General features: G+C 39.8%; 1 protein-coding gene across 1 annotated transcript in view; it reads left to right on the top strand.

Moving 5' to 3' along the window:
• GLDC (glycine decarboxylase) overlaps positions 1-26751 on the top strand; it is a 102231-nt gene that overhangs the window by 52895 nt on the left and 22585 nt on the right. The window contains exons 9-16 of the mRNA XM_030294290.1: positions 866-971; positions 2161-2300; positions 2911-2991; positions 4618-4715; positions 5217-5301; positions 5464-5505; positions 6629-6771; positions 21502-21577. Coding sequence (XP_030150150.1) covers positions 866-971; positions 2161-2300; positions 2911-2991; positions 4618-4715; positions 5217-5301; positions 5464-5505; positions 6629-6771; positions 21502-21577 — 771 coding nt within the window. The remainder of the gene's footprint in view (positions 1-865; positions 972-2160; positions 2301-2910; positions 2992-4617; positions 4716-5216; positions 5302-5463; positions 5506-6628; positions 6772-21501; positions 21578-26751) is intronic.

The raw sequence follows: 26751 nt of genomic DNA, 5'->3' as shown, positions 1-26751 counted from the left end.
GGGAGATATCTTTACTTTAGAAAGTGACCTTGCTATGAGCAGAGAGGAAATAGCCAGTAGATTCTGATTTTCTCTTCCTAATACATGTCCTGCAAATTTATTTTGGTTTTATTCCACTGCATCCTTCATTTTCATATTTGGTAGAACCTTGCCACATAATCCTTATTCATCTCTTGGTTTGCTGAAATTCAGCATCTAGTGCTTTAAGTTCTCAGAAGATATGTTCCCTGAGTTTTTTTTTTTTTATTTAATATTTATTTATTTTGGGGACACAGGCAGAGTGCAAGCAGGGGAAAGGCAGAGAGAGAGGGAGACACAGAATCTGAAGCAGGCTCCAGGCTCCAAGCTGTCAGCACAGAGCCCAACATGGGGCTTGAACCCACAAAGCACGGGATCATGACCTGGGTTGAAGTCGGACACTCCCCAGGGCCCCCCCTGAGTTCTTATATATTTGAAAATTCCTTGTTGGTTTTATCCTTGAATAACTGATTGAGTATAAAATCCTTGGATATCACTTTTTTTCCCTGATGACTTTAATGCTCCACATCTTGCAACATTAAATATTGCCCATCAATATTTAATGACAGCCTGATCTTCCCCTTATGAGTGACATGTTTATATTGCATCAATGAACCTTTTCCTTTATAGTCGTAAAATTTGATCTGGGTATGTTGGATGTTGTGTTTGCCCCTCAGATAGTCAGGTAGGTTGAGAATGGTCTCCCCCTCTCATAGTTAATGCAGATCATTTTGTTTTGTCCCTGTTTTTAATTTTGGCATTTCAAGTCAAGAGAATACTCCTTCCCACTAATTGTCTTCCATCATGTTATTGAACATGGTTCCTTAAATGCTGTTTGTTGTTTTAGGCTCTCTTGGCGAATATGGCTGCCATGTTTGCAATCTACCATGGTTCTCATGGGCTGAAGCATATTGCTAGGAGGGTACATAATGCCACTTTGATTCTGTCTGAAGGTGAGTCATTTATCTGTTTAAAAACTTTCGAACATAACAAGACTGATAAACCTGAGTAAGTAAAATAGAAAATTCACTGTATGTCCAATACTGTATTCAAAATTAAAAGTCAAATAAGAAATTACTTCAACATCTATGATATACTGAGTGTTAAAAATTTTAATATGGATTTTTCTTATCCCTCAACCCCATAAACGAGAGGGATGATCACTCAGAGAAAAATGACCAAATATCATGAAGCATAAATTATTTTATTTATTTATTTATTTTAATATTTTTATTTTTTGAGAGAGAGATACACAGTGTGTGATCAGAGGAGGGGCAGAGAGAGAGAGAGGGAGACAAAGAGTCCGAAGCAGGCTCCAGGCTTCGAGCTGTCAGCACAGAGCCTGACACAGGGCTCGAATTTGTTAACTGTGAGATCATGACCTGAGCCATCTGAGCCACACAGATGCCCCAAATTTTAGAAGAAATACATGTACAAATCAATGGCCAATAAACATATGACATTTCAGCATCACTATTAAGGAAATGTAAACTGAAACAATAGTGTTTCTCCCATTACTTTTGCAAAGATTAAGAAGAATGCTGATGTTGGTATAACTTTTATGAGGCCTTTTAAAATATGCCTACATTTGGGACCAAAAATTCTACTCTTAGAAATGTATCTAAAGGAAATAATCAGGTGTCCATTGAAACATTATTTATAATACCACAATCTTGAAAACAGCCTAAATGTCCAAAAATAATTGATTAACTCTGGCACATGCATACATTTGAATATTACACTGCCATTAAAAATAATGATATAGTTATTGATCTGTAGAAAATAAAAATATTCATGATATATAAATTTTTTTAAAGTGTAAAGAGATGTGTGATATATCACACATGCACACATACACACATACATTACAGTTCTAGAGGAATACACACCAAAATATAACCCACGGTTATTCCTAGATGGCGATTATGGTGATTTTTCTTTTTATATGTATTTATTTCATAATAGTCTCTACTATAGTAATAAGCTTTAATTTCTTTACAAAAAAAAAGCAGTTACCAAAACACTGGCTAAGACCAGAAATAGACAATGGTTAGAATTTACCTCTTTATTTCTCTGTGGAATGCCAAGAGCAGAGGAGCAGATTTCTTTGTTGGGGACTGGTGGCTCTCCTATCTTATCTAGGTCTCAAGCGAGCTGGACATCAACTCCAGCATGAATTGTTCTTTGACACTTTGAAGATTCAGTGTGGCTGCTCAGTGAAGGAGGTTTTGGACAGGGCCACTCAGCGGCAAATCAATTTTCGGCTCTTTGAGGATGGCATGGTAAGTAAAACTTTTCCATTTCTTTATATATTCTCTAAGATTTCATAACTTTACTCACTAAAAATTTTCTTCTTTATTTAAAAACCCAATATTTAAATTTTAGGCACAATCTACGTCTTACAAACAATTTTGTTTTCCAACTTTGAACATTGTGACCTTCAAAGGATAATTCATTCTTAGCTTTCCTTAAGACTTTATGTTTTCATGTATGATACTCCTAGGCACATATTTTGCTCATAATACTCTTCCCAGGATGACTGTTGAAGTATAGTATCATACCCAGTATGGTGTGATAAGCACCATAATGAAGTAAGTTAAAGGAAGAAAAGGATAAGTCTATCTAGCATCAGTAGGGGTGACCTGCAGGCATGAGACTGCTGGGGTCCAGAAATGGTTCATAAAACCTAAACTAAACTAAACTAAACTAAACTAAACTAAACTCGTCTAGTCAACTTCACCTACGGGCCAACTTGGGTATAATGGCACCCTGATAGTTTGAAACAACTGAGAGTTTTATCTAGCACCTTCTTCCCTTTGACCTCTCTTGGGGTTTCTCCACTGGTCTTGGAGTTTAGGGCTGATGTTTTCCCTTTAATTTTCATTTCTGCAGCTTGGTATTTCTCTTGATGAAACAGTGAGTGAAAAAGATCTGGATGACTTGTTGTGGATCTTTGGCTGTGAGTCATCTGCTGTAAGTAAAATAAGAAGATACATTTCTCTCAATGAGTATTTGAGGTGTTGTCCAAGATAACTGTGCCTCTTGTGATTCCAAGTGTGAAACTGGGTGGACTGCTGTTAAAAATTATGCCACTGACCATCCCCTATAGCTAGTGGTCACTGCTGTGGGCTCTAGCTAGGAACTGGAAGTCAAGCTAATTTGAAGGATGGTTAATGGTGTTTAATTCAAACTGTCCCAAATGGGGAATCATGACATTGGTGTCCTGGTTATGTCAATTCTGGGAAAATACTCATTCATGTAACATACTTATTGAACACCTAATATATGGCAGGTAGTATGTTAGGCTCTGAGGACTGTGAATCTAAGATGGCACAGTTAATGACCAGGAGGCTGGGGCTGGAGAGGTTCCAGACACTTGGAAAAGCAACTATAAAGGCTTAGAGGCCAAGGATTATAGTGAGAACTAGACACAGTACAGTGTGACTGAGTTGATTTCTGAAACAATGAAATTGCAGGGCCATGTGACGAGAAAGGTTACACTTGCACGGATGAAAAAGAAAGTGGTCAGTAGTAATAGGTTCTGTCCTGGTTGTCTATGCACTCTTTAACAAGGGACTTATCTAGAGTACTAGATAACAAATATAAATCATCAAAGAGATATCACACTGTTCTTTTTTAAGCCTTAAGTAATAAATAGGACTGAATAAGCCATATTCTGTCTAGAATTCTGCATTAAATTTAACCACAGGTATTTGTTCCATGCATTTAAGGAATATTTATGAAGTATCCACTGAGGGCTCTAGATGGCTATACTATCAGCCTGAGGCAGAATGAAGAACAAGACATGTATTTATATATTCTGGATATTAACCCTTATCAGATATGATATGGAAACATTTCCTCCCATTCTGTGAGTTCTTAACTCTCTTGATAGTGCCTTTGATATGCAGAAGTTTATTTTAATTAAAGTCCACTCTATTTTTTCTTTTGTTACTCAAAAGCATGTTACTCATGCTTTTGGTGTCGTATTTAAGAAACCAAAATCTAAATCCAAGGTAATGCAGATTTGTGCCTATGTTTTTCTCTTAAAGTTTTATAATTTTAGCTTTTAAATTTAGGTTCTTAGTTCAGTTTGAGTTTTCCTATATGTTGTAAGATAAGGATCCAACTTGATTCTTTTGCATGTGGATACCAGTTTTCTCAGCCTCATTTGAAGAGATTGCCCTTTCGCCCATTTTAGTGCGTGTATTTTATTAAACTTGTTGTCAAAGATAAAAGCAGTGTCAAGTGAGAATCCTTACTTGAGTGGTATCATCATAACTTTTTTGGATAGCACTTTAAAATAACTTCCTGGAACTTGCTTCATTACTCAAGGAACATGCAGGAGAAGTTTTTTGGTGCAGTGGGGGGCATAAAAATTGTCATATTTCCTTTTTTATCTGAGGCAGAGGTCAACAGACTTTGAAAATAGTGCTCTGGACAATTGCCACAATTCATGACTCCTGATACCTTTTACCTAACCATGACAGATGCCAGGGAGGTGGGCAGTGGTAGTAGATCTGCAGTGCTTTGTCAGAATGCATGCTGAGCAATTCAAGGCTTGCTTCCCTTCCTTTACTCTGTGGTCTCTCCATGCAGGAGCTGGTTGCCGAAAGCATGGGTGAGGAGCGGAGAGGTATTCCAGGGACTGCCTTCAAGAGAACTAGCTCATTCCTCACACATCAAGTGTTTAACAGGTTTGCTTGGGTGTGAGACTTCTGCATTGTGTACTGTGGCTCAGGAGTACAATAGAGAGTGGCTTCTGAATCCACCTGTGAGATGGATCTGGTTTTTGTAGCTCAGCCATGGCTCACTAAGAAACCATTGCCATAAGGATTCCATTCCTGATTGTGGCAAAGCCACCTGTTGCTGGCTCTGCTCCATTGGAACTGTAACCCCTAACCCACTTGTCAGGAAGAGGGGAGTTTGGATGCATAGTTGCCAGGCTGATGTTCATACCCAGGAACTCAACATCCTCTTCTTCCTAACCTGACCACTGGAACCTTCTTGTCCTGGTGCATCCCTGCGGTTTGTGGGGGTTCTATGTCCTTGCTTCTGACACTTTGTTAGCATGTTGGCTATGGCTCAATTTGATCTGTAGTTTGAAGGTAGATCTCAGTGTGTCTTATCTTTCAGGAGGATGTGCATGGACTCTTAGCTCATTATAATGGCCCAAATCATGTGTTTTGTGTTCATAGCTATCACTCAGAAACAAACATTGTCCGATATATGAAGAAATTGGAAAACAAAGATATTTCCCTTGTTCACAGCATGATTCCACTGGTAATTGTTGCCTTTTATTCCTGCTTCTATCTCACGCCTGGTTCCACCTCTTTGGGTTGCAGCTGATATGCTGCAAGAGGAATGAAGGGGTGGCCATGTCGGGAGATCAGAGGGATAAGAGGAAATTATTAATGTGGTACATTTTGGATGTGCTTCTTAAAGGGGTCCTGCACCATGAAGCTCAACAGCTCATCTGAACTCGCAGTAAGTAGGAGGTTTTCTTAAAAACTTTTCTTAGGAAGGAATTTAATAGGAGCAGTGTTCTAGCTTGTACATAAGTGGATAACTAGAGAAAGCTACTGGGACTATGATTTAGTAACTGTCTAAATAATTCTTTACCTGGTATTCAACAACCTCAGGACAAACCCTAGTTTTATTGCGACTTGGTCATTTAAATTTATGAGTAAAATTATTTTTTTAAATTAAAATAAATATTAATTAAATTAATATATGTAATTAATAATTAACTAATATTAAAGTATTTATGCTTTCCTATCCCCGTTATTTATTTATTTGTGTACTTTTTAAGATTTTATTTTAAGTTATCTCCCCATCCAATGTGGAGATCAAATCACAACTCTGAGACTAAGAGTCATATGTCTACTGAGTGAGCCAGCCAGGTGCCCCTCCTATTTCCCCTTTTAAATCTGCATTGTAAAAAGCTTTTATCAACTTGGAGTTTATTATGCTCAGTAGAATTCAGAACCTTAAGCCTTCTTTCTAGAAATACCAGAAGGTATAGACTGGAGGTTTTCATTTATTTCTTATATCAACAGAAGATTTGTTGTAACCTGATCATGTAGTTGGTAAGTATCTCTACTAGGCTAGGATCCATTTTAGCAAAACTATCTTACTTTTTTTCCATACAACAAATGACATCAGGCAAAGGAAATCATGTTATATTGTTATTAGAAAGGTTTTCCCCCATTTACTTTGGTTTATGTCTTGTTCTGCTCAATGAAGACAGAATAATATAGGTGCTGTATAAGAGTTTGAGTAAACCTTACCTGCAACAACTCATTGGATTTCATGGATATAAATATATTTTGTTCCTGAAAAGATAGAAAAAGTTTATATTTTTGTGTAAGTTCCCTTTCTGGGCTTTTGTGACCCACTTGTAAAATGATGGCAGTAACAGTATTTATCTGTTAAGATTGTGGTGAGGTTTAAATGAATATATTTAAAGTGCTTAAAACAGTGCCTGGCACATAGTAAGCACTCTTTGTGCTAGCTATTACTATACTCATCATCATCATTAAAGTTAGCATTGGTAATTACTATTACAATATGTACATATGCATGTGTCTTCTCCCCCATTGCTCTTCAGCCTATTACATGGAAGGAGTTTGCAAATATCCACCCGTTTGTGCCTCTGGACCAAGCTCAAGGATATCAGCAACTTTTCCGAGAGCTTGAGAAGGACTTGTGTGAACTCACGGGCTATGACCGAATCTCTTTCCAGCCTAACAGGTAAGAGATTTCTTCTGTCATTTCATCTATCTCATGTGGTATAACACCCACTCCAAAACTTGGAGGCTTGAAAAAACAATTTATTATTTCTTACTCTGAGAGTTGAGTAGACAGTTGAAATCCACTGGGGCGGATGGCTACAAGGTCCATTGTAGTCACATTCACATAGCCAGAAAATTAGTGATAGGCAGCTGGCTGGGAGCGCAGCTGAGTATGCTGACCTGGGTCTTGGTTCTTGCCCATGTAGACTTCTCCATGTGGTTGCTCAAGTGTCATTCCTCCTGGAATGTTGTCTGGGTTCAAAATGGAGTGTTCCATAATGGAAGAATGTGGAAGCTGCAAACTCCTTAAGGCTTAGCCTCTGAAGTTTCACAACGTCATTTCCAGATGCTGTGCTATTTATTCAGCAAGTGAAAGAGTCAGCTCAGTTTGAATGCAAGAGTGGATGATACATGGGTGTGAATGTCCAGAATTGAGGTTCATTGTGGGCCGTCTTTGGAAACTAGTTACTACATCCATCAATGACATAGCATAATAATTAGAATCAAGTATACATTAACTCCTAACTGGAAGCCATGTCTCAATCCAGTAGGGTCAGGAGACCCTAGATCCTGGTTCCTTCTGTCACTAACTTTGAAAGTTCCCTGCCAGGGGCGCCTGGGTGGCTCAGTCGGTTGAGCGTCTGACTTCGGCTCAGGTCATGATCTTGTGGTCTGTGAGTTCAAGCCCCGCATCAGGCTCTGTGCTGACAGCTCAGAGCCTGGAGCCTGTTTCGGATTCTGTGTCTCCCTCTCTTTCTCTGCCCCTCCGCTGTTCATGCTCTGTCTCTCTCTGTCTCAAAAATAAATAAAACATTAAAAAAAAAAAAAAAAGAAAGTTCCCTGCCCGCCTCTGGCCTCTGTCTCCTTATATGTAAAGGATATGTTTTTGAAGAGTGATATTTATTTATTTATTTATTTATTTTTAGCAGTCTAATTTTATTTTTTATTATTTTTTTAAATTTACATCCAAACTAGTTAGCATACAGTGCAACAATGATTTCAGGAGTAGATTCCTTAGTGCCCCTTACCCATTTAGCCCATCCCCCCTCTCACAACCCCTCCCGTAACCCTCAGTTTGTTCTCCATATTTATGAGTCTCTTCTGTTTTGTCCCCCTCCCTGTTTTTATATTATTTTTGTTTCCCTTCCCTTATGTTCATCTCTTTTGTCTCTTAAAGTCCTCATATGAGTGAAGCCATATGATTTTTGTCTTTCTCTAGTTTCACTTAGCTTAATACCCTCCAGTTCCATCCATGTAGTTGTAAATGGAAAGATTTTGTTCTTTTTTGATTGCCTAGTAATCTCCATTGTGTGTGTATGTATATATACACCATATTTTCTTTATCCATTCATCAATCGATGGACATTGGGCTCTTTCCATACATTGGCTATTGTTGATAATGCTGCTATAAACATGGGGGTGCATGTGTCCCTTTGAAACAGCATACTTGTATCCCGTGGATAAAGAATAACAGTGATTTTTAAAAGCAGAGGGCTCTAGCACAATCTCCTGGGTACTTGTTAAAGATACAAATGTCTGTGTCCCTCTCCAGACCTACTAATCATAATCTCCAGCAGTTGGGACTAAGAATCTTTTTTTTTTAAGAAGCAAACAAGTGATTCTGATCCCTTCTGATTTCCAATCTGGAATCCACTAGGTTTGTGAGCTGTCTTCATGGGAATAGATACATCATAGATGGATAGGCAGACAAACACTACCAGCAGGAGTCCACATTTTAAGTATCTTCAGAAGAGTTGTGTTTCTGCCGCTGGCTTTTCCACCTTCCACTACTCAAGTGTTAATTTTCCACCAGCAGCCTCAACACTGGCAACACCTAGGAGCTTGTTAGAAATGCAGACTTTGTATTTCAAGATACAAAAATCAAATGATTTTAAAACTGAGACATTTATTTTCTGACTCTATGCAACAGAAAATAATCAGATCTTAGATACAGCCAAGCCCCACCTCCTGTTTGGTAAGATAGGGTATATAGCAAAGCCATGCACTCTGTAAAAACAGTACATCCTATAAAATACAAACCTTTTAGGAAGGGGGCATATGCAAATGAAAGGACACAGAGATCTTTTAATAATAGCCTCTGGAACCCTGATTTTATAAATAGGAAGGAATGATATTCATGAAAGTCAGGCTTCATGCCTTCTTTAAAACATCATCATCCGGCCCCTCTTCCTTTTCAAAGGAGGAAAGGAAACTGAATGATAAGCCTGAAGAAATAATACGTTAAATAAATATTGAAAATGAAGAAATTTTGCCCTCTAGTGATGGAATATGATTACATCTTCTGTGGATTAGTAATTTTTCAGGATTATTTTAACTCTTTTTTTTTTAATTTTTTTTTTAACATTTATTTATTTTTGAGACAAAGAGAGACAGATCATGAATGTGGGGGAGGGTCAGAGAGAGAGGGAGACACAGAATCCGAAACAGGCTCCAGGCTCTGAGCAGTCAGCACAGAGCCCGATGCGGGGCTTGAACTCACGGACCGGACTGTGAGATCATGACCTAAGCTGAAGTCGGATGCCCAACCGACTGAGCCACCCAGGCGCCCCTATTTTAACTGTTAAATCATTAGCTTTTGCAGCTAATTGAGGGCCAAAACAGGATTCCCAGAAGTCCGACCTACAAATGAGGAAGTTTGCCTTCCCTTAATAGAATGGTTCCCAACCCTGCATAGAAATTACTCATGTGGTGCGTTTATAAAAAGATCCTGATGATCAGATCACAATCCCAAATTGAATCATAATCTTAATAGCAAAAGAGGGGTAAGGGAAGGGACACAGGCATGAGTAGTTTTTTTTTTTTTTTTTAAGTTATTTATTTTGAGAAAGAGAGAAAGACAAGGCAAGGTTAAGAACTACTCTCTTAGAAGTTTCTCTGTCCTGCTCTCCTCATATGATTGGCAGTGAGTTTCATTACCCCATTTAAGTTGTGCAGAAAATAAAGAGATCATTATCAAGATGCCTTTCCTGTCAGTGATGCCTTCTTACACTACAGAGATTCCCAGGTGTAACACATTTCTAGGAGCCAATTTGAAAGTGACAGTAGCTGTACCCAAAGTTGAGGCTTAAGATGAGGGATATTTCTGGTTCTTAGCAGAGGCTGCTCTGACAGGTAAGGAAATGCCCTGCTCTTTTGTTGGCCCTTCTATCAAGGGCCATGCTTCCAGAGATGAAAGTGATTTGATGTCTTAATTTGAGGAAAAGAGGAAGGGATGCACCATATATTCTATATGCAAGAGATTTTATTTTTATCTTGCTGTGACACTATCTTGGTTTACTTGTGCTAAGCTTCTCTCCACAAGTGAATTATATTTTCAGGTCTTATAACCTATGTTTGAAGTATTATAATTAGTCTACCACAGGGTTAACTGTTATTTATCATGATTTATTGCTGGCTAGTGACCAATCCAAGGTGCTGATGTAGGCTTCATATTTATTGTAAGAAGTTTTCTTGAGTATTCTGTACAGAGGAAGAATTTGATGTATCGTGTCAGCCACTGAAATTATGCTCATAAAATAAAGGGTGCGGTAACAATTATCAAGAGACTGTTACAGCAACTCCTCGGCGCCTAGGAAGAGACAAGCCACATACACTCAGGGAATCACAAAAAACTGTTTATTGCACACCAGTGCTGGCCTAGCAGAGTCACCTCCAAAGGCTGAGCCCCAACTTTGGCATCAGTCTCCTTTTATGGCTGGGGATGGTAGGGGGTTGAGAGACAAAAGAAAAAGGGGAGGGGTCCTTTATCAGTGGTGCTACACAGGTAGTTGGTGGAGGCAGGAGGCAAACAAGATTACAGAAACCAAAAGTATGCAAGGGGAGTATCCAGCCTCATCTGGGGTTATCTGGCTGACCCGTTTTATCTTGTTTTTCTTCTCAAGACCATTTCTTGGTGTTTTCACTTATACCTAATTGGAGTTGGTCAGTATGTCTGTAGACTAGAGTCTGGTCACCAAAATATATCTAAATGTTTCCTTTCCCTGGCACCTGTGTGGTTCAGTCGGTCAAGGTTAAGCATCTGGCTTCCGCTCAGGTCATGATCTCACAGTTGGGAAGTTTGATTCCCCCATTGGGCTCTGTGCTGACAGCTCAGAGCCTGGAGCCTACTTTCTGTGTCTCCCCCTCTCTCTGCCCCTTCCCTGCTCACACTCTGTCTCTGTCTCTCTCAAAAATAAATAAAGACAATAAATAAATAAATAAATAAATGAAGAGTAAATGGTTCCTTTTTTGTTACCGTATAATATTTATTTATTTATTTCAAGTTTATTTATTTTGTGAGAGCGCAAGCAGGGGAGGGGCAGAGAGAGAGGGGCAGAGGATTCAAAGCAGGCTCTGTGCTGACAGCAGGGATCCTAATGCATGGCTTCAACTCACAAACCATGAGATCATGACCTGAGCCACATTTGGACACTTATCCAACTGAACCACCCAGGTGCCGCTATCGTATACTTAAAAGTTAAATATGGCAAGAATTAGGAAGTAGCATTAGTAATGTTTTGCAACTCTAAAAATTTTTTTTGTGGTAAAATAAACATAACATGAAAATTTACCAATTAAAAATTACATTTTTAAGAGTACAATTCAATGTCATGAAGTACATTTATATTGTTTTGCAACCATCAACACCATCCAACTCCAGGACTTTGTCTTCTTAAAGTTCTTTACCCATTAAACAACAACTCCCCATTTCTCTGTTACACTAGCCACTGGCTCGTGCTATTATTTTCTGCTGCTTTTAACTTTACTACTCTAAGTATGTCATGTAGGAGGAAACACATCATGTTTGTCCTTCTATATCTGGCTTATTTTACTTAGCATAATGTCTTTATATCCATGTCTTTATCTTGTAGCATGTGTCAACATATCCTTTTTTTTTTTTAAATATTTTTAAATGTTTGTTTATTTTTGAGAGAGAGAGAGAGAGAGAGAGAGAGAGACAGAGCATGAATGGGTGAGGGGCAGAGAGAGAGGGAGACGCAGAATCTGAAGCAGGCTCCAGGCTCTGAGCTGTCAGCATAGAGCCCAACACGGGCCTTGACCTCACTAACTGCGAGATCTTGACCTGAGCCCAAGCTGGATGCTCAACCAACTGAGCCACTCGGGCACCCCTCAACATATCCTTTTTAAGGCTGATCAATATTCCACTGTATGCATATATCACATTTTGTTTATCTTTTCATTTATTGATGGACATTTGTGTTGTTCCCACCCTTTGGCTATTGTGAATATTGTTACTATGAAAATTGGTACATACATCCCTGAGTCCCCGGTTTTAATTCTTGGGGTATATGCTCAAGTGTGACATTGGCTATATGGTGACTCAGTTTAATTTTTTGAGGAATGGCCATACTGTTTTATATATCTATGCAGAGTTATAGTTCAAAAGAGGTAAAGAAAAGAATAGGTATCTCAAGTTCAATGCTTTTTGTCCTTATCCTTTTTTAGATTACGAAAAACCTTTTTAAACCATGATATATGTTTAATATATAATCTAAAAAGAAGTTAATTCAAAAAAATGAAAAGAAGTTAATTTTATTTGGGGGACATGTGTATTATGAAATAATTAAATGCAATGTAAGACACTTGCAGATTCAGAGGATTTCTCCGTCAGCTGATGGCATGATGAAGCCAGCTTCGAAGCTTGCCCTTGGGTTGGAGGCAAACCATATACTACCTCAGTTTTAGGAGCAACTCAGTACTCAAAGTGTGAAAGGCTCATAACAAAGGGAAAGGAACCAAGCTCTGCAGAAGAGAATAATATTGAACTTGAAATACAACTCTGGTTCTAATAGGCCTGTATAAGAGAACTATATTTTCAGGGACAAACCTGAGTGTTTCTGCATATATGGCCCTGACTTCTATACCTCATCTTTGCTGCTAGGCCCTTCAATAGTGTCCAGATCCAGTACACTTCTATCTACATTATGCTTACCGGAGGCTTTTGTTCCTTCTCTAATAGTTTATGCCTTGACATAGACTTGCTTTCTTGTCAGAGGATTTTTCTCTGAAAGGAAATTCAGCAGCTCAAAGTTGTAAGGATAGCACCCACAATGTGTGGAGGCCTCCAAACCTCTATTATATGGCTTCCTCCTTAGTGATGATGTAGATATCTGTCCTATACAGCAAGAAAGCAAATGCTATGTTATTGATCTGAGTGAGGTTTAATTGAGGAATGGCCAGTGATTATAGTTGATAAAGGATTTTATTATGATAAATTGTGGCATAAAATCTTTTGTTCATGTGACTAAACCTTTATTAGGTCTATTTTCTGGGATTCCTAAGATCCCAAAGGTGTTTAAAAGACTTGAAACAAAAATGTCAAGAAACTTGTCCCCTTTCTCCTATTTATTTGCTCAATCTACAAACCTGGAGAGCATTTCCAGTTTGGTAAAGAAAATCGCCATAAAATATTTAATTACCTTTCCATTTTCCATTGTATCCAGTGTGGCTTGCTTTGACTTGTTCCCCATTACACTGTGACACTCTTAAAATCATTCAGCAGCTCACAAATACACTCCAGGAATTGCTGGGTAATGTAATGCTGGGTAATGTAATGTTGGAGGCACACAGCAACAGTAATTAACACCTTCCACAGATATCTAATGTGAAATACAATCTGGAATTACTATTAACTCCTTTGGCTTATAAGAGTGAATAAGTTGCTTTTGTCTTTAAAAGCAGCAAACTATGATCTTGAATGTAGATTGAGGCTGGCAGTTGCTTTTCCAGAATCTCCAGGAAGGTTCTTCTTCTTTTTTTAAGTTTATTCATTTATTTTGAGAGAGAGCAAGCACAAGTAGCAGAGGGCAGAGAGAGGGAGAGAGAGAATCCCAAGCAGGCTTCACACTGTTAGTATGGAGCCTGACTCGGGCTTGAATTCAAGAGCCTTGAGATTATGACCTGAGCTGAAACCAAGCGTCAGAAATACTTAACCAACTGAGCCACCCAGGCTCCCCTTCCCTGGAGGTTCTTAAATAAAGGTGTAAACAGGGCATACTCTATGAATCTGAAACTTTATTGTGCATGAGAATCACCTGGGGGAGCTCATTAACTTGCTAGCTTCACAGCCAGAGTTTGATTCAGTAAGTCTAGTTTGGAGCCTGAGAATTTTGCATTTCTAACAAGTATCTGGATGATGCTAATGTGCTGTTTTAACTACCATCCTGGGAAAACCACTGGGGTTACAGAGATTCATAGTCCTGGCTGTATGTTAGAATTACTTGGGGAGATTCTGAAGAATACTGATGCTCTTCTCACTCCACAAACTAGTTGCATCAGAATTTCCCCTTAGGGTGGAGTTCAGGAATCAAGGTTTTTAAAACTCTTCCTGGGTGATTCTAATGTGCATCACTGAGGTGGAAAGTGTGTTGCCCTGAAAGAACACCAAAGAGGAAGGTTTAGTTAGATGATTAATATCTTCCAGTGGACTGAAATTTGAAACTGCCCTTTGAAGACTAAGTCATGACCACCATGTGTGTATCAGGACAGTTTACAGTAAGGAGAATCAAAACACTTGATGGTTGTTACCTCCCACACCCCCATTCTTGAGCTCATAATTGATTAATTAGCTCTAACATGACTGATACCATTGATAATCTCTGATAATGCTTTCCTACTGAGCCTGGTGCAGCTTCAGAACCCTCCTGTCAGAGAACTCCAGGAAGCCAGATATCAGAGACCTCTGGTCAGAGACTGATTTCCTAAAGAAGTACTCAGAACACCAGGAGGAAGAGAAAGAAGGGTGAAGGATGAAGAGAACCATCTTTGGGGACACAGAAAATAGTGAGGAGAAGGACCTCCCCTCCCCCAATTTCCCTAACTCTCAAAAGCATATTTTGATTTTTGCAGTTTGTAAGGCTTGGAGCAGTGGTTTTTGCACTTGGTCACACCCTCAGAATTTCTGACTCAGTACTTCAGAACTTGAATTTCTATCAAGTTCCCAGATGATGCTGATGCTTTGAAGATTTAAGTTTGAGAACCATTGCTTTAACATACTCTTCGGATATCAGAATGGTTAGAACAGCTGGATCTATTCAGATGTTTCTTGACAGAATCTGAAGGTTAAGTATAGAATTCAGCTTAAGTCAAATCAGATATAGACTGGGGTGCCTGGGTGGCTCAGTTGGTTAAGCGGCCGACTTCATCTCAGGTCATGATCTCATGGTCTGTGGGTTCGGGCCCCACGTAGGGCTCTTTGCTGGCAGTCCACAGCCTGAAGCCTGCTTCCGATTCTGCGTCTCCCTCTCTCTCTGCCCCTCCCCTGCTTGCTCCCTGTCTCTCTCTCTCTCTCTCTCTCTCAAATAATAAACATTAAAAAATGTTTAAGTCAGATACAGATTGGTAAGAACATTCCAGAATGATATATTGAGATTTTTATTATAAGCTCATTGGAATGGAGATCCAGGCAATGTTTGGGTACTTGAGGTAAGCAACAGAATTAGACTGATTAATATCCTATTGCTTCCAAGGTATGTTTATTGGAAAAATTGTCAGTCACCCTATTTATTCCATTCATAAGATAGGAATCAGTGCCATTTTTTACTTTATTTTCTTGGAGGTGTCTTAAGATGTTGCCATGGACTAAAGTGGGTCATTTTGAAGCAGTGGCTGTTTTGATCATCTTACTGGGATCAGTTTTACCATGTCAGTTTTTTTCTTCTCTTTTCTTTTCTTTTGAGATCGCAAGTGAGCAAGGGGACAGAGAGAGAGAGAGAGAGAGAGAGAGAGAAATTGAGCTAGCCCAAAGTGGGGCTCCAGCCCATGAACCATGAGATCATGACCTGAGCCAAACTCAGATTCTTCCCACCAGGCATCCCATCATGTCAGTTTCTTAGCTAATGTTTCACTTGGTCACTTCCCAAGCACTTGGTGGTATTATTAAAGTGTTTGGTTGAGGGGAGTTTGACATCAAAACATATATCACAGGGGCACCTGGATGACACAATTGTTTAAACATCTGACTCTTGATCTCATCTCAGGTCATGATCTCACGGTTCCTGGGGTCAAGCCCTGCATCGGGCTCTTGCACTGATGGTGCGAAGCCTGTTGGGATTCTGTCTCTCCTCTCTGACTCTACCCAGCTTGTGGTTTTCTCTCTCTCTCTCTGAAAACAAATAAATAAACATTAATTAAAAAAAAATTATAAAATTAACAAAAAACATATCATTAATAGTGTTTCCTTTTGGAGAATTAGATGGGGAAGAATGGGAGAAGGTTGCTTTTTTTTTATAGATGCAAATTTTTTAAACACATGAATGTTTTATTTTATAATAAAAAACTTTCAAATCCACCTATGAATTAGGTGACAATACCCAAGGGAGGCTTGCAGCAGAGAACAAATCAGGGTTACTCCAGGTGAAGGGTCACCACTATCACTGGAAAATCTGTGACTGTCCCACTTCTTGGGTCATTTCCTCCAGATTATGAAGTCCCAGGCTGTGGGAGTTTCCTCTATGCTGTGATTGGGTCACATGTTCAATAACTTGTTAATGGACAGTGATTGGGAATGTTTGCTCCCTTCCTACTTCTTCTTCTTTTTTTTTTTTTTAATTTATTTTTTGAGACAGACAGCATGAATGGAGGAGGGGTTGGGAGAGGGGGAGACACAGAATCCGAAGCAGACTCCAGGCTCTGAGCTGTCAGCACAAAGCCTGACGTGAGGCCCGAACTCACAAATTGTGAGATCATGACCTGAACTGAAGTCAAACGCTTAACTGACTGAGCCACCCAGGCGCCCCTGCCCACCCCCCCAATTTTTAAGATAAAAACCTTCTTTAAAAAAATTTGTTTACATTTATTTTTGAGAGAGAGAGAGAACGTGAGCAGGGAAGGGTAGGAGAGAGTGGGAGATCCAGAATCCATAGCAGGCTCCAGGCTCAGTCAGAGTCTGATGCAGGGCTTGAACTCACAGTGAGATCACGACCTGAGCTGAAGTTGGACTAGTAACCAACTGAGCCCCCCAGGTGCCCCCAAAATTCATTCATTATCTTAACCCATCTTTAGTTTTATGCTTAAGGAGTGCTAAGCTTTCTACCTGTGACTACTCGCCGTGAATGTTCTCCACAATCATCTGTATGAGTAGGCCTTATTCCTTCTTCATCATTGATTGTTAGATCATCTGCAGTCATATTTCTAACATCTAGCAGAAGTCTTTAAGTCTCCCTTGGGATTCATCTTGTGTGAAGGTCCAATAAAAATTTGTTCCACAGGTCTAAAAACTAAACCTTTCCAGGTAGAACTAAGTTGCAATATTTCTAAATCCCAGGGTTCTTAGCAAAGATGAAGGTAAAGTGATAAAAATCATTGACATTTGTGTCCTTGAATTCTAGTTCTAGTCTCTTTCTAGCAAAAGAGCTGTAGTGTCACCCTGTTTCTGTCATGCCATCTTCAAATTCTACCCTCTTCCTCTCCCTCCCAAACCTTTTGCTAAGTTCACACTGACTAGGATTGCACTTAGAATTCTACACTGATACTAATAGTCTAGTTTAATCATTACAAAACTGTTGAATCCCATCAACTGCATTTTATTTTCACCTTGTGGGACATTGTACTTGTTCTAGCTTCTTATAGTCTATGACTTCTTATAGATTTTTTGTGCAATGAGTCTGTGTTTTGGAGGATGTTGTCTGCTAGACTTCACTCATTTTGTGTTTAGCAGTACAATATGTAGCAGTTCTTTCACCAGCCTGAATATATGCCATGACTGGAGGATATTGTTTTTCTAAGACAATTTAAGCTTATGCTTACTTGACACTTTTGTGGGTCTGAGGCTCCCCACCCACTAGTGTCCTCCTTTCTGTGGCCAACTCTGCAGATCCAAGCCACCAACCACTTCAATTTAAATGGATGTCAGAAAACCACTGTTTTTGCTGTGTTTTTTCTCCACATGTAGTGGTTTTCTGATGGACTTTCAATCTGGGTTATGGAGATAAGCAGTTATTTTTCATAATACTTTTCCATCAACATGTGGCACTAATTCCTCTTATTTTAATAGAACCCCAATAATAAGCCTTTGTGGCATTTATTTATTTATTTATTAAGGGTTTTTTTAAAAAAAAATTATTAATTTTGACAAAGAGCATAAGTGGGATAAGGGCAGAGAGACGGAGAAAGAATCCCAAGCAAGTTCCGTGCTGTCAATGCCAGCCCATCTAGGGGCTCTATCTCATGAACGGTGCGATCATGACCTGAGCCAAAATCAAGATTCGACACTTAACCGAGTGAGCCACTCAGGTGCTCCTTATGTGGCATTTAGTTTTAAGTTGCCACATCTAGCATTTATGATCATCCGTAGGATAATGCCTCTCTCTTGGATTACTGGCTCACAGTTCCATTCTCTTTCATTCCTGTTCTGAATACCTTGATTGGTTTCCAACAAGATAAGATGAGTAGAAGTCATGAGAAAAAAATAGAGGTTAAGTATAGAATCCATTTGTTGAGTCCCCTTTCCATGGAAGAAAGGATATCAATGTTGACTGCTTCAGCTGGAGATGGGAACTAAATTTTGGGGTTTTTTTTGTTTTTATTTGTTTTGTTTTTTTCTACCAACTTTTTTGGCTATTTTATTTTATTTTCTAATTTTTTTAATATGAAATTTATTGTCAAATTGGTTTCCATACAACACCCAGTGCTCATCACAACAGGTGCCCTCCTCAATGCCTATCACCCACTTTCCCCTCCCCCCTACCCCCACATCAACCCTCAGTTTGTTCTCAGTATTTAAGAGTCTCTTATGGTTTGCCTCCCTCCTTCTCCGTAACTTTTTTCCCCTCCTTCTCCTCCTCTGGTCTTCTGTTGAGTTTCTCAGGATCCACATATGAGGGAAAACATATGGTATCTGTCTTTCTCTGCCTGACTTATTTCACCTAGCATAACACTCTCCAGTTCCATCCATGTTGCTACAAATGGCCAGATTTCATTTTTTCTCATTGCCAAGTAATATCCCATTGTATATTTAAACCACATCTTCTTAATCCATTCGTCAGTTGATGGACATTTAGGCTCTTTCCATGATTTGGCCATGGGAACTAAGTTTTGAACAAAGTCCATGCAGAGTACTGTTCTATATATGCTGAGAACTATATCCTACCCTCAGCGCTTACACTCTAATTGAGATAAGACAGGCACACAAAGTACATTGGAGTTCTAAAATAATTTTCAATGTACAGTGCACTTATAGGATTGTGTTATAACAGTAACAAAATACTGAGTGCATATGGCTACAATTATTATCCCTATTTTAGAGATGAGGAAACAGAGGCTAGGTAACTTGGTGTTGGTGGTTTGCTGAAGCATATTCATTTTTCTGTTTCCAAAATAAAAACAACAAGTGAGCAACAACTTGTTTTTCCAAAGACAGGAAAATGGAAGACTCATGTCTGCCTACCTCCCTGGAAGAGGGAAGAGGCAGACCTCACTCAGTGTAAGTGACAAGAAACTTATTATATGTGTTAGCCAACCCTCCCTAGTTCGACAAGGGTTATGTGAAAGAAAATCACAGCTCTGAATCCTTTGGGAAGCACAATGTGCTCGGAGAAACAGTACTGCTCTCAGGGGAAACATGAGGCTCCTTGAGAGGCCAACTTGTACTGAAGTCTAATTCTGTCACTGTTGGCCATGTGGGCATGTAACACTTTAACCTCAGTTTCTTCATGTACACAACGGGGGTGATGGACCTATCATATGGGGGTATTGGGAGGATTAAATAAGGACTAAATAAGATGATGTAAAATGCTTTAGTGGCAACCCCCACAACAAGGGCTACCATTTCTCTGTACTCTGTGCAGAGTGCCTGTTAAGTAGGAAGTATTTAATTAATGGAGCAATTTATACTTATTATTACTATTACTTAGCTAATCTACCCTATCCTATTGCTTTGCAAGTCACCACTTTCTCTTTCTCCAGCCAGGCTATAAGCCCCAGATACTTCCCTGTTATCTCTCCTGACCTAAGTCCTCAATTCTGCTGTTTCCTAACACCAGACCATCAGTGTCCCCACAGTAGTTTGAAAACATTTCAAATCCAACTGGTTTTGTCCTGGTGTTCTCTCAAAATAAAACAAACAAGGAAACAAAAACAAAACAAAACAAAAATAGTGCTCCAAATTTTATCTTTTGGTTTAAAAAAAATTTTTTTAATGTTCATTCATTTTTGAGAGACAGAGCATGAGTGGGGTAGTGGCAGAGAGAGAGGGAGATACAGAATATGAAGCAGGCTCCAGGCTCTGAGCTGTCAGCACACAGCACATCGTGGGGCTCGAACTCACAAACTGCAAGATCATGACCTGAGTCAAAGTTGGACGCTTAACCCAATGAGCCACCCATCACCCCTAGCTTTTAGAAGTTTTTTTAATTTAGAAATTTACCTTATTCTTACAACTTGTACTTGTAGAGTGTTATCTCAGTATTATGGGATGATTAGAATGGATGAACACCCAAACCACTGGGTCTTCTACAGGATTAAGGGATGGTGTAATTTTGCAAAATAGAGGAAATAACCACTTTGAATGGGATTTAAAAACCTATTACTCACTTCCCTTTCCTTCTGCAAAGACTACTGAGAACATTAAGTAACAGTTTATGATTGACTCAGTATTGCTCACTGGACTGTTATTAAGTGTGCTCTTAAATTGTTGCCTTCAAGGACTGCCTAGTTGGGTATGGACAGCTTCTAGCTGCCACATGCATGGGGGCATGGCAAAGCTCACCTAAGAATAAAGGACTATTGCCACACTCAAAGGGCATAGTTCCTTTGGGGTAATATCATCACTGATTATATATGTGGTATGGACAAATTCTGGTTTTAGGTGTAATAATTGTAATTAATGTTATTAAAAATTGTTCTCCTTGGGGCGCCTGGGTGGCGCAGTCGGTTAAGCGTCCGACTTCAGCCAGGTCACGATCTCGCGGTCCGTGAGTTCGAGCCCCGCGTCAGGCTCTGGGCTGATGGCTCAGAGCCTGGAGCCTGTTTCCGATTCTGTGTCTCCCTCTCTCTCTGCCCCTCCCCCATTCATGCTCTGTCTCTCTCTGTCCCAAAAATAAATAAATGTTGAAAAAAAAATTAAAAAAAAAATTGTTCTCCTTGAAAGATACACACTGACATTTGAATTGATAAAATGATGTGATACTTGAGTTTTGCTTCATAACAATCTAGTTCAGGAGGTGTCTAGTTGGCTCAGTAGGTAGAGCATGCAACTCTTGATCTCTGGGCTGTGAGTTCAAGCCCCCTGTTGGGTGTGGAGCCCACCTAATAAAAATAATCTAGTTCAGAGTGAGGGGGTTAGTGTGGGATATGGTTGGAAAAAGATTGACCATACCCAAGAATTGTTAAAGCTGGATAATACATATATGGCAGCTCCTTATATTCTACTATTTTTGTGTGATTTTTGAAATTTTCTGTAATAGAATTCGTAGATACATGGTACTGAGCGAGGTTTGAAAGGCCCATTTCTGAGTAGGAGTAGATGAGCTTTAGTACACGGACTGAGTGCCATTCTGTGGTCATTCAAGAGCTTTTAGGTTGTGCAGAGATCCTAGGTGAGCTTTCCATGGTGTCTGGTAGTGACTTTTTGTCAAATGGAGAACATGCAGTCCCTGCCCAGTGAATAGTGAATGAGTCAATGAAAGCAAAGAGGCCCAAAGCCCTGACCCTTCTCTTCTTGTCTTTGCAGCGGAGCCCAGGGGGAATATGCTGGGTTGGCCACTATCCGAGCTTACCTCGAGGGGAAAGGAGAGGGACACAGGACAGTAAGTATGAGCAGGTGGTGCTTGCCCACCATCAGGGGGCAGTGGGTCCAGCTCTCAGAGTCCCTTTTCTTTTGTGGTGCACTCCTTCTAAGCCTTCTTGGAAGCAGCTAGGGAACATATAATCAAGAAACAGATTTCCCTGAACTGGCCATTACGATCCTTGCCCCGGAGACACTTCCACGGACCATTTTGAGGGAAAACATTTGAAAATAAAGGTTTTTGTTCAAGCCCAGTCTGTAAAAGTCAGCCAGTTGGCCATGGAACTGCTTTCCACAGGTTGCAAAGAATGGAAGGGGCAGGAATGTTACCCTTCCAGGTCTCTTCTCCCTTGTGTAGTCCTGGCCCTACACCTGGACAAAGGGTAGGGACTTGCCTTTAATTCTTCTGTAACCCCTACTGTGACTAGACACAATTCTGATCATATGTATGCTCAAAAAATGTTTATTGAGGGGCACCTGGCTGGCTCAGTCAGTAGAGCACGCAACTCTTTATCTCAGGATCATGAGTTTGAGCCCCACGTTGGCTATAGAGATTACTTAAAAAAAATTTTTTTTTATAAAATATTTATTGAATAAGTAAATTCCCTATTGAGGATTGTCATCTCTAAGCAGCAAAAGAAGATGGTGGAGCAGAGTTCATGGTTCTGCTTCAGTTTTTGCTTTCAGTATGGGAGTCTAGTCTCCAGGGTCCAAACTGCTTGTGGAACCTGTTTAGGGACCCACAGGTGCTAATGGGCTTGACTGGACTCCACTAATCTCCAGGTAGCAGTGCCTCTAGCAGTTGATCTGACATAGGCTTCAGAGTGTGGCGAATGAGCCTGTTTCTGAGGTCTTCATTTTGGTGTTGACCAACACTGAGCGAGAACTTCCACTGAGTTGTGGAGGTGGAGTTCTTAGAGGGAGCAGTGGGTAGGGGTCGGGAGCAGGATAAAAGTGACTGCCCATCCCAGGAGACTTAGAAAAGGGTGCCAGGCTAGTTCTGGTTGCCCAAGTTAGTGGGAGTGCAGAAGCTGGTGGCCCTATCTCAGTCCATTTCTGGGTATATTAAAACTAGAAGATTATTTGTGGTTAGTTGCCTGTATTTTGCAATGGAGAATCTGAAAGCTGTTATACTTCACTTTCAAAAACGGAGGGAAAAAAGAATTTTCTTTCTCCTCCTGTTTATCCATCCTGATTTCACAGGTATGTTTTCTCAGGCCTTTGTCCTAGTTGGGGAGTAGAACTAATTTTCAAAAATCTTTGAAAAAGAGGACATCATTAATTGAATAATTTTTCAATCCTGGTTACGTACAAGGCACGGTGTGTGCCAGTCCTGAGTTAGATTAAGTGATAAATCAGATAGACACAGTCCCTGACACTCCAAGTTGGGTTTCCTAGTGGTTTTGAATTCTTTAAGTTTCTAAGGAAATGTTAGTTTAGAACTAGAATCATTCTTTGGACCTCAGAGTCTCAGCACTGTCATAGCATCAGAAAGGAAACATTGAAGCTCATGTTGTCCGGGGAAAGAATGGCAGGTGACTGACATTAAAAGTTCCCCCTTCTGTTCTTCCTCTGTGACTTCCATGTATTAAGGTAGCCACTGGAACTCCTTGTTATACTTTCTAACCACTGGGTGTCTGGGGATCCTGGGAAGGGATCCATTCGTTCTGTGTGACCACCTCCATGTTGCCTCCTTTTCCTCATCCTCCTCCTGCCCCTGCTTTATAAAGAGATTTTTGAGATCTGCGTTGTAGTGGTCATGCTAAAACCCAGGTTGCATCAAATCTGTGATGCTCCCCACCCCTTATTGTTTCCAGGTCTCCACTCTGACATCAGGAAGTATCTGTGAATGTCCAGGAGTGGGGGACCAAACCAGAAAGGTCAAGCAGAAAGGATGAAAGAACTTTTGATTGGGCCTGGACAGAGTTCTTCTGTGACTGACAGATCCTTTATGGTTCCTTTTCATTCTCTTTGTGTTTTCCAGTCCTCTCTTCTCTGTCTGTCCCCCTGCGTGTGATGTTTCTTGTCTGACCATTGTCCACACTGCTATAACCACAGTGTCATTTTTTCATTCTGAAGGACTGCAGGAAGCTAGCCACTGAAGCTGGGGAAGGGCCGAGGGTGGGAGAGACAGGGAAGGCCACCCAGGCCCTGAGCTTGTAGAAATACAGAACTCTTAAGTTTGGAAATGTTGGCATCCTTTCTAGATTAAAGATTTTAATTAAAGCTGACATTTTCAGTTAGAGAAGAAAATGACTTATTACTCAAATAATCAGGGAGGATTTTTCCATATCAGAAGAGTCTCAGACAGCTGTTCCTGCACAATAGACCCTAATGGAATCCAGTAAAATACATCCTTCTTTTTTGAAAAGGAGTGTGGGGAAATTGTATGCTACAGAACCACCCAAGTCCCTGACGGTTCTCTTATTTCAAGCTGTTTTTTGGCAATTATTTTTCACATTTGCTCTTGGGTTAAATTTCAGAGGTTCCTAAAATGCAACAACCAAGTTCTTGATTTACCAGTTTAATTTGGGGGACTATAAATTTGTTTAACAAACACCAGGGATTGTCTTAAACCCTTTGTAATTAACAACTCAATTTGTTAGTCCAATTTTAACTTCGATTTGCTGAGCAGAGATGTGGTTTTTATACAACAGAAAACATTGACCCCACAGAAAATACCAAAAAACATCCCCCAAAATGTATATGGGAGTATTTTTCTCTTCCTAACTGCCTGAGACAAAGTAGTGGCATTTGGTTTTTAGATTTTCTTAGTGGTAAGAATTTGATTTTCCCTCACAAATGAGTACTCCTTCTTAATCCTTCACTCATTCAGCAAGTGTTGGAGAATGAGTTATGGGTTGGGTTTATACCAGGTACATTGGGGAGTTAGAAAAACAGCATCCATCTAAATGCTCCAAAGAGGATTTGTTTTATATAAACTAAAGCATCACATCCATTCCCTTGTGACCGCACAATTTTAAAGTGAGTCAAAACCAACATTAAATAAAATTACAGAAAAAAAATACTAAAGTTTCCTAATTTTACATAGAAAAACAGAACTGTATAATAGCAACATATAAATGAGTCACTGACAAAACCGCTGAGACTTTTTCTGCTGCTCCTTATATCAGGATATGTATTAGTTTTCTGTGGCTGCTGTAAAAAATTCTTACAAACTTAATGGCTTGAAAAAAACAAAAATTTATCTTCTCAGTTATGGAGTCCAGAAGTCTGAAATTGGTTTCCCTTGGCTAAAGTCAAGGTATTGGTAAGGCAGTCTCCTTTGGGAGGATCCATGAGAGAAAATGTTTCTTTGCCTCTCTGGATGCCTCCTGCATTCCTTAGCTTGGGGCCCCTTCTTGCCATCACTCCATCCTCTTGTTCATCCTTCAAATTTCCTGTCGTTTTTAAAAGTATTTTTTAAATGTTTATTTTTGAGAGAGAGAGAGAAAGAGAGTGTGTGTGCACGTGCATGCAAGTTGGGAAGGGGCAGGCAGGGTGGAGACAGAGGATCCAGCAGAAAGCCTGATGTGGGGCTCAAATCCATGAACCACGAGATCATGACCTGAGCTAAAGTCTGATGCTTAACTGACTGGCCACCCAGGCGCCCCCATTCATCATATTTTCTACTTACTTTGTTGTCAAACCTCCACCTGCCTCCCTCTGCTGAGAGTACTGGGGAATGTGTTTAGGGTCCACTGATAATCCAGACAGATTTCAAAATCCTTAATTTCTCATCTCATGAGCCTGAAGTTAATCGCATTTTCAAAGTCCCTTTTGCCATAAGGATACATCCATTGATTCTGAGAATTAGAACACGGGCATTTGAAGGGGTACTCAGCGTACCATAGGATGGTTTGACATTTTTACCTTGAATATATTTATTTCAGCAGAACTTCCCTGGTATGAATTCTTAATTTAGGCCTTTAGCCAATGTTTTATATTCATTAATTTTTTTTTTTTTTTAATTTTTATTTGAGGGGTGCCTGGTGGCTCAGTCGGTTAAGCGTCCAACTTCAGCTCAGGTCATGATCTTGTGGTCTGTGGATTCAAGCCCCACATCGGGCTCTGTGCTGACAGCTAGCTCAGAGCCTGGAGCCTGTTTCAGATTCTGTGTTTCCTTCTATTTCTGCTCTTCCCTGCTTGTACTTTGTCTCTCTCAAAAATAAATAAACATTTAAAAAATTTAAAACTTTCTTTTACGCTTAAGTATGGTTGACTGTATTCACTTTTAATGTTTGCCTTTTCCTTTGTGATCAATGTTCTGCCCAGAAGGGATCCTTTTATCCAAAGATCCTTTGGTAAAATAAAAATACTTATGGGAAAGGACAAGTGTCTCCAGCTTTGGTTCTGAGAAATTAAACTCAATAAAATAGGGGAGCATTCAAACAAGAAAAAGGATTTGAATACAACACTGTATAACCAGCATGAGACAAATAACTGTTCAAAAGAGGCACAAACCTTCTGTCAACAGAAGAGTAACACTTTGCCTCTGGCAAACAGTTGTCTTTGTGTACTCCTGTGCTTTTCTGAAGTAGACACCTTTGCTGTTTTTGAGGAAATACCTGCAAAGTTTTCTCTCCATAAGGCCATTTCTGTAATGCCCATCCATTTCTCTTCAAGGGGTTGCAATATTAGTTCTGGGACTTAAAAAAAAAAAAGGAGGATTATTTTCAGGGTGATCATTGTTTCTCCTTATTGCTTTCTTTTGGTAAAACCTCTTGTGATGCAGTTTCCTGCAGTGCAGCATCATCAGATCTATCAGAGCACGTGTGTTCACTTGTCTTCACATGATTTGTAGGAGGAAATGAAAATGATTTAAATCTGGGAATTCTAAAATTGTACCCACCCTCCACCTTCTGTAAGAATTCAACTTATCTTTAAATGTTAGCTTAGGCTCTAGCTCTTGAATCACCCTCCCTTGACCTCTTCCACTTGAAACAATACCCCCCTTATTCTGAGTTTCTATGGCACCTGTTTATACATTTACCAGCATTGTCAATGTGCCCAGGACAGGTATTGATTGGTTTTCATGCTTGCTGTATGATTCTCATGGCAATTCATTGCACAGAATAAGCATCCAGTAAATGGTGCCATAATTGGTGTGTCAGCATAGGAAGACCTTGGAATTATGTCTACTGTTATCATCTCTCCTGGATCTCAGCAAAGTGAAGCAGAGAACTGAAGCTGTGA

The sequence above is a fragment of the Lynx canadensis genome, chromosome D4, assembly GCF_007474595.2.
Source record: "Lynx canadensis isolate LIC74 chromosome D4, mLynCan4.pri.v2, whole genome shotgun sequence".
Taxonomy (NCBI): Eukaryota; Metazoa; Chordata; class Mammalia; order Carnivora; family Felidae; genus Lynx; species Lynx canadensis.
This window is presented reverse-complemented; position numbering and strand designations above follow the sequence as displayed.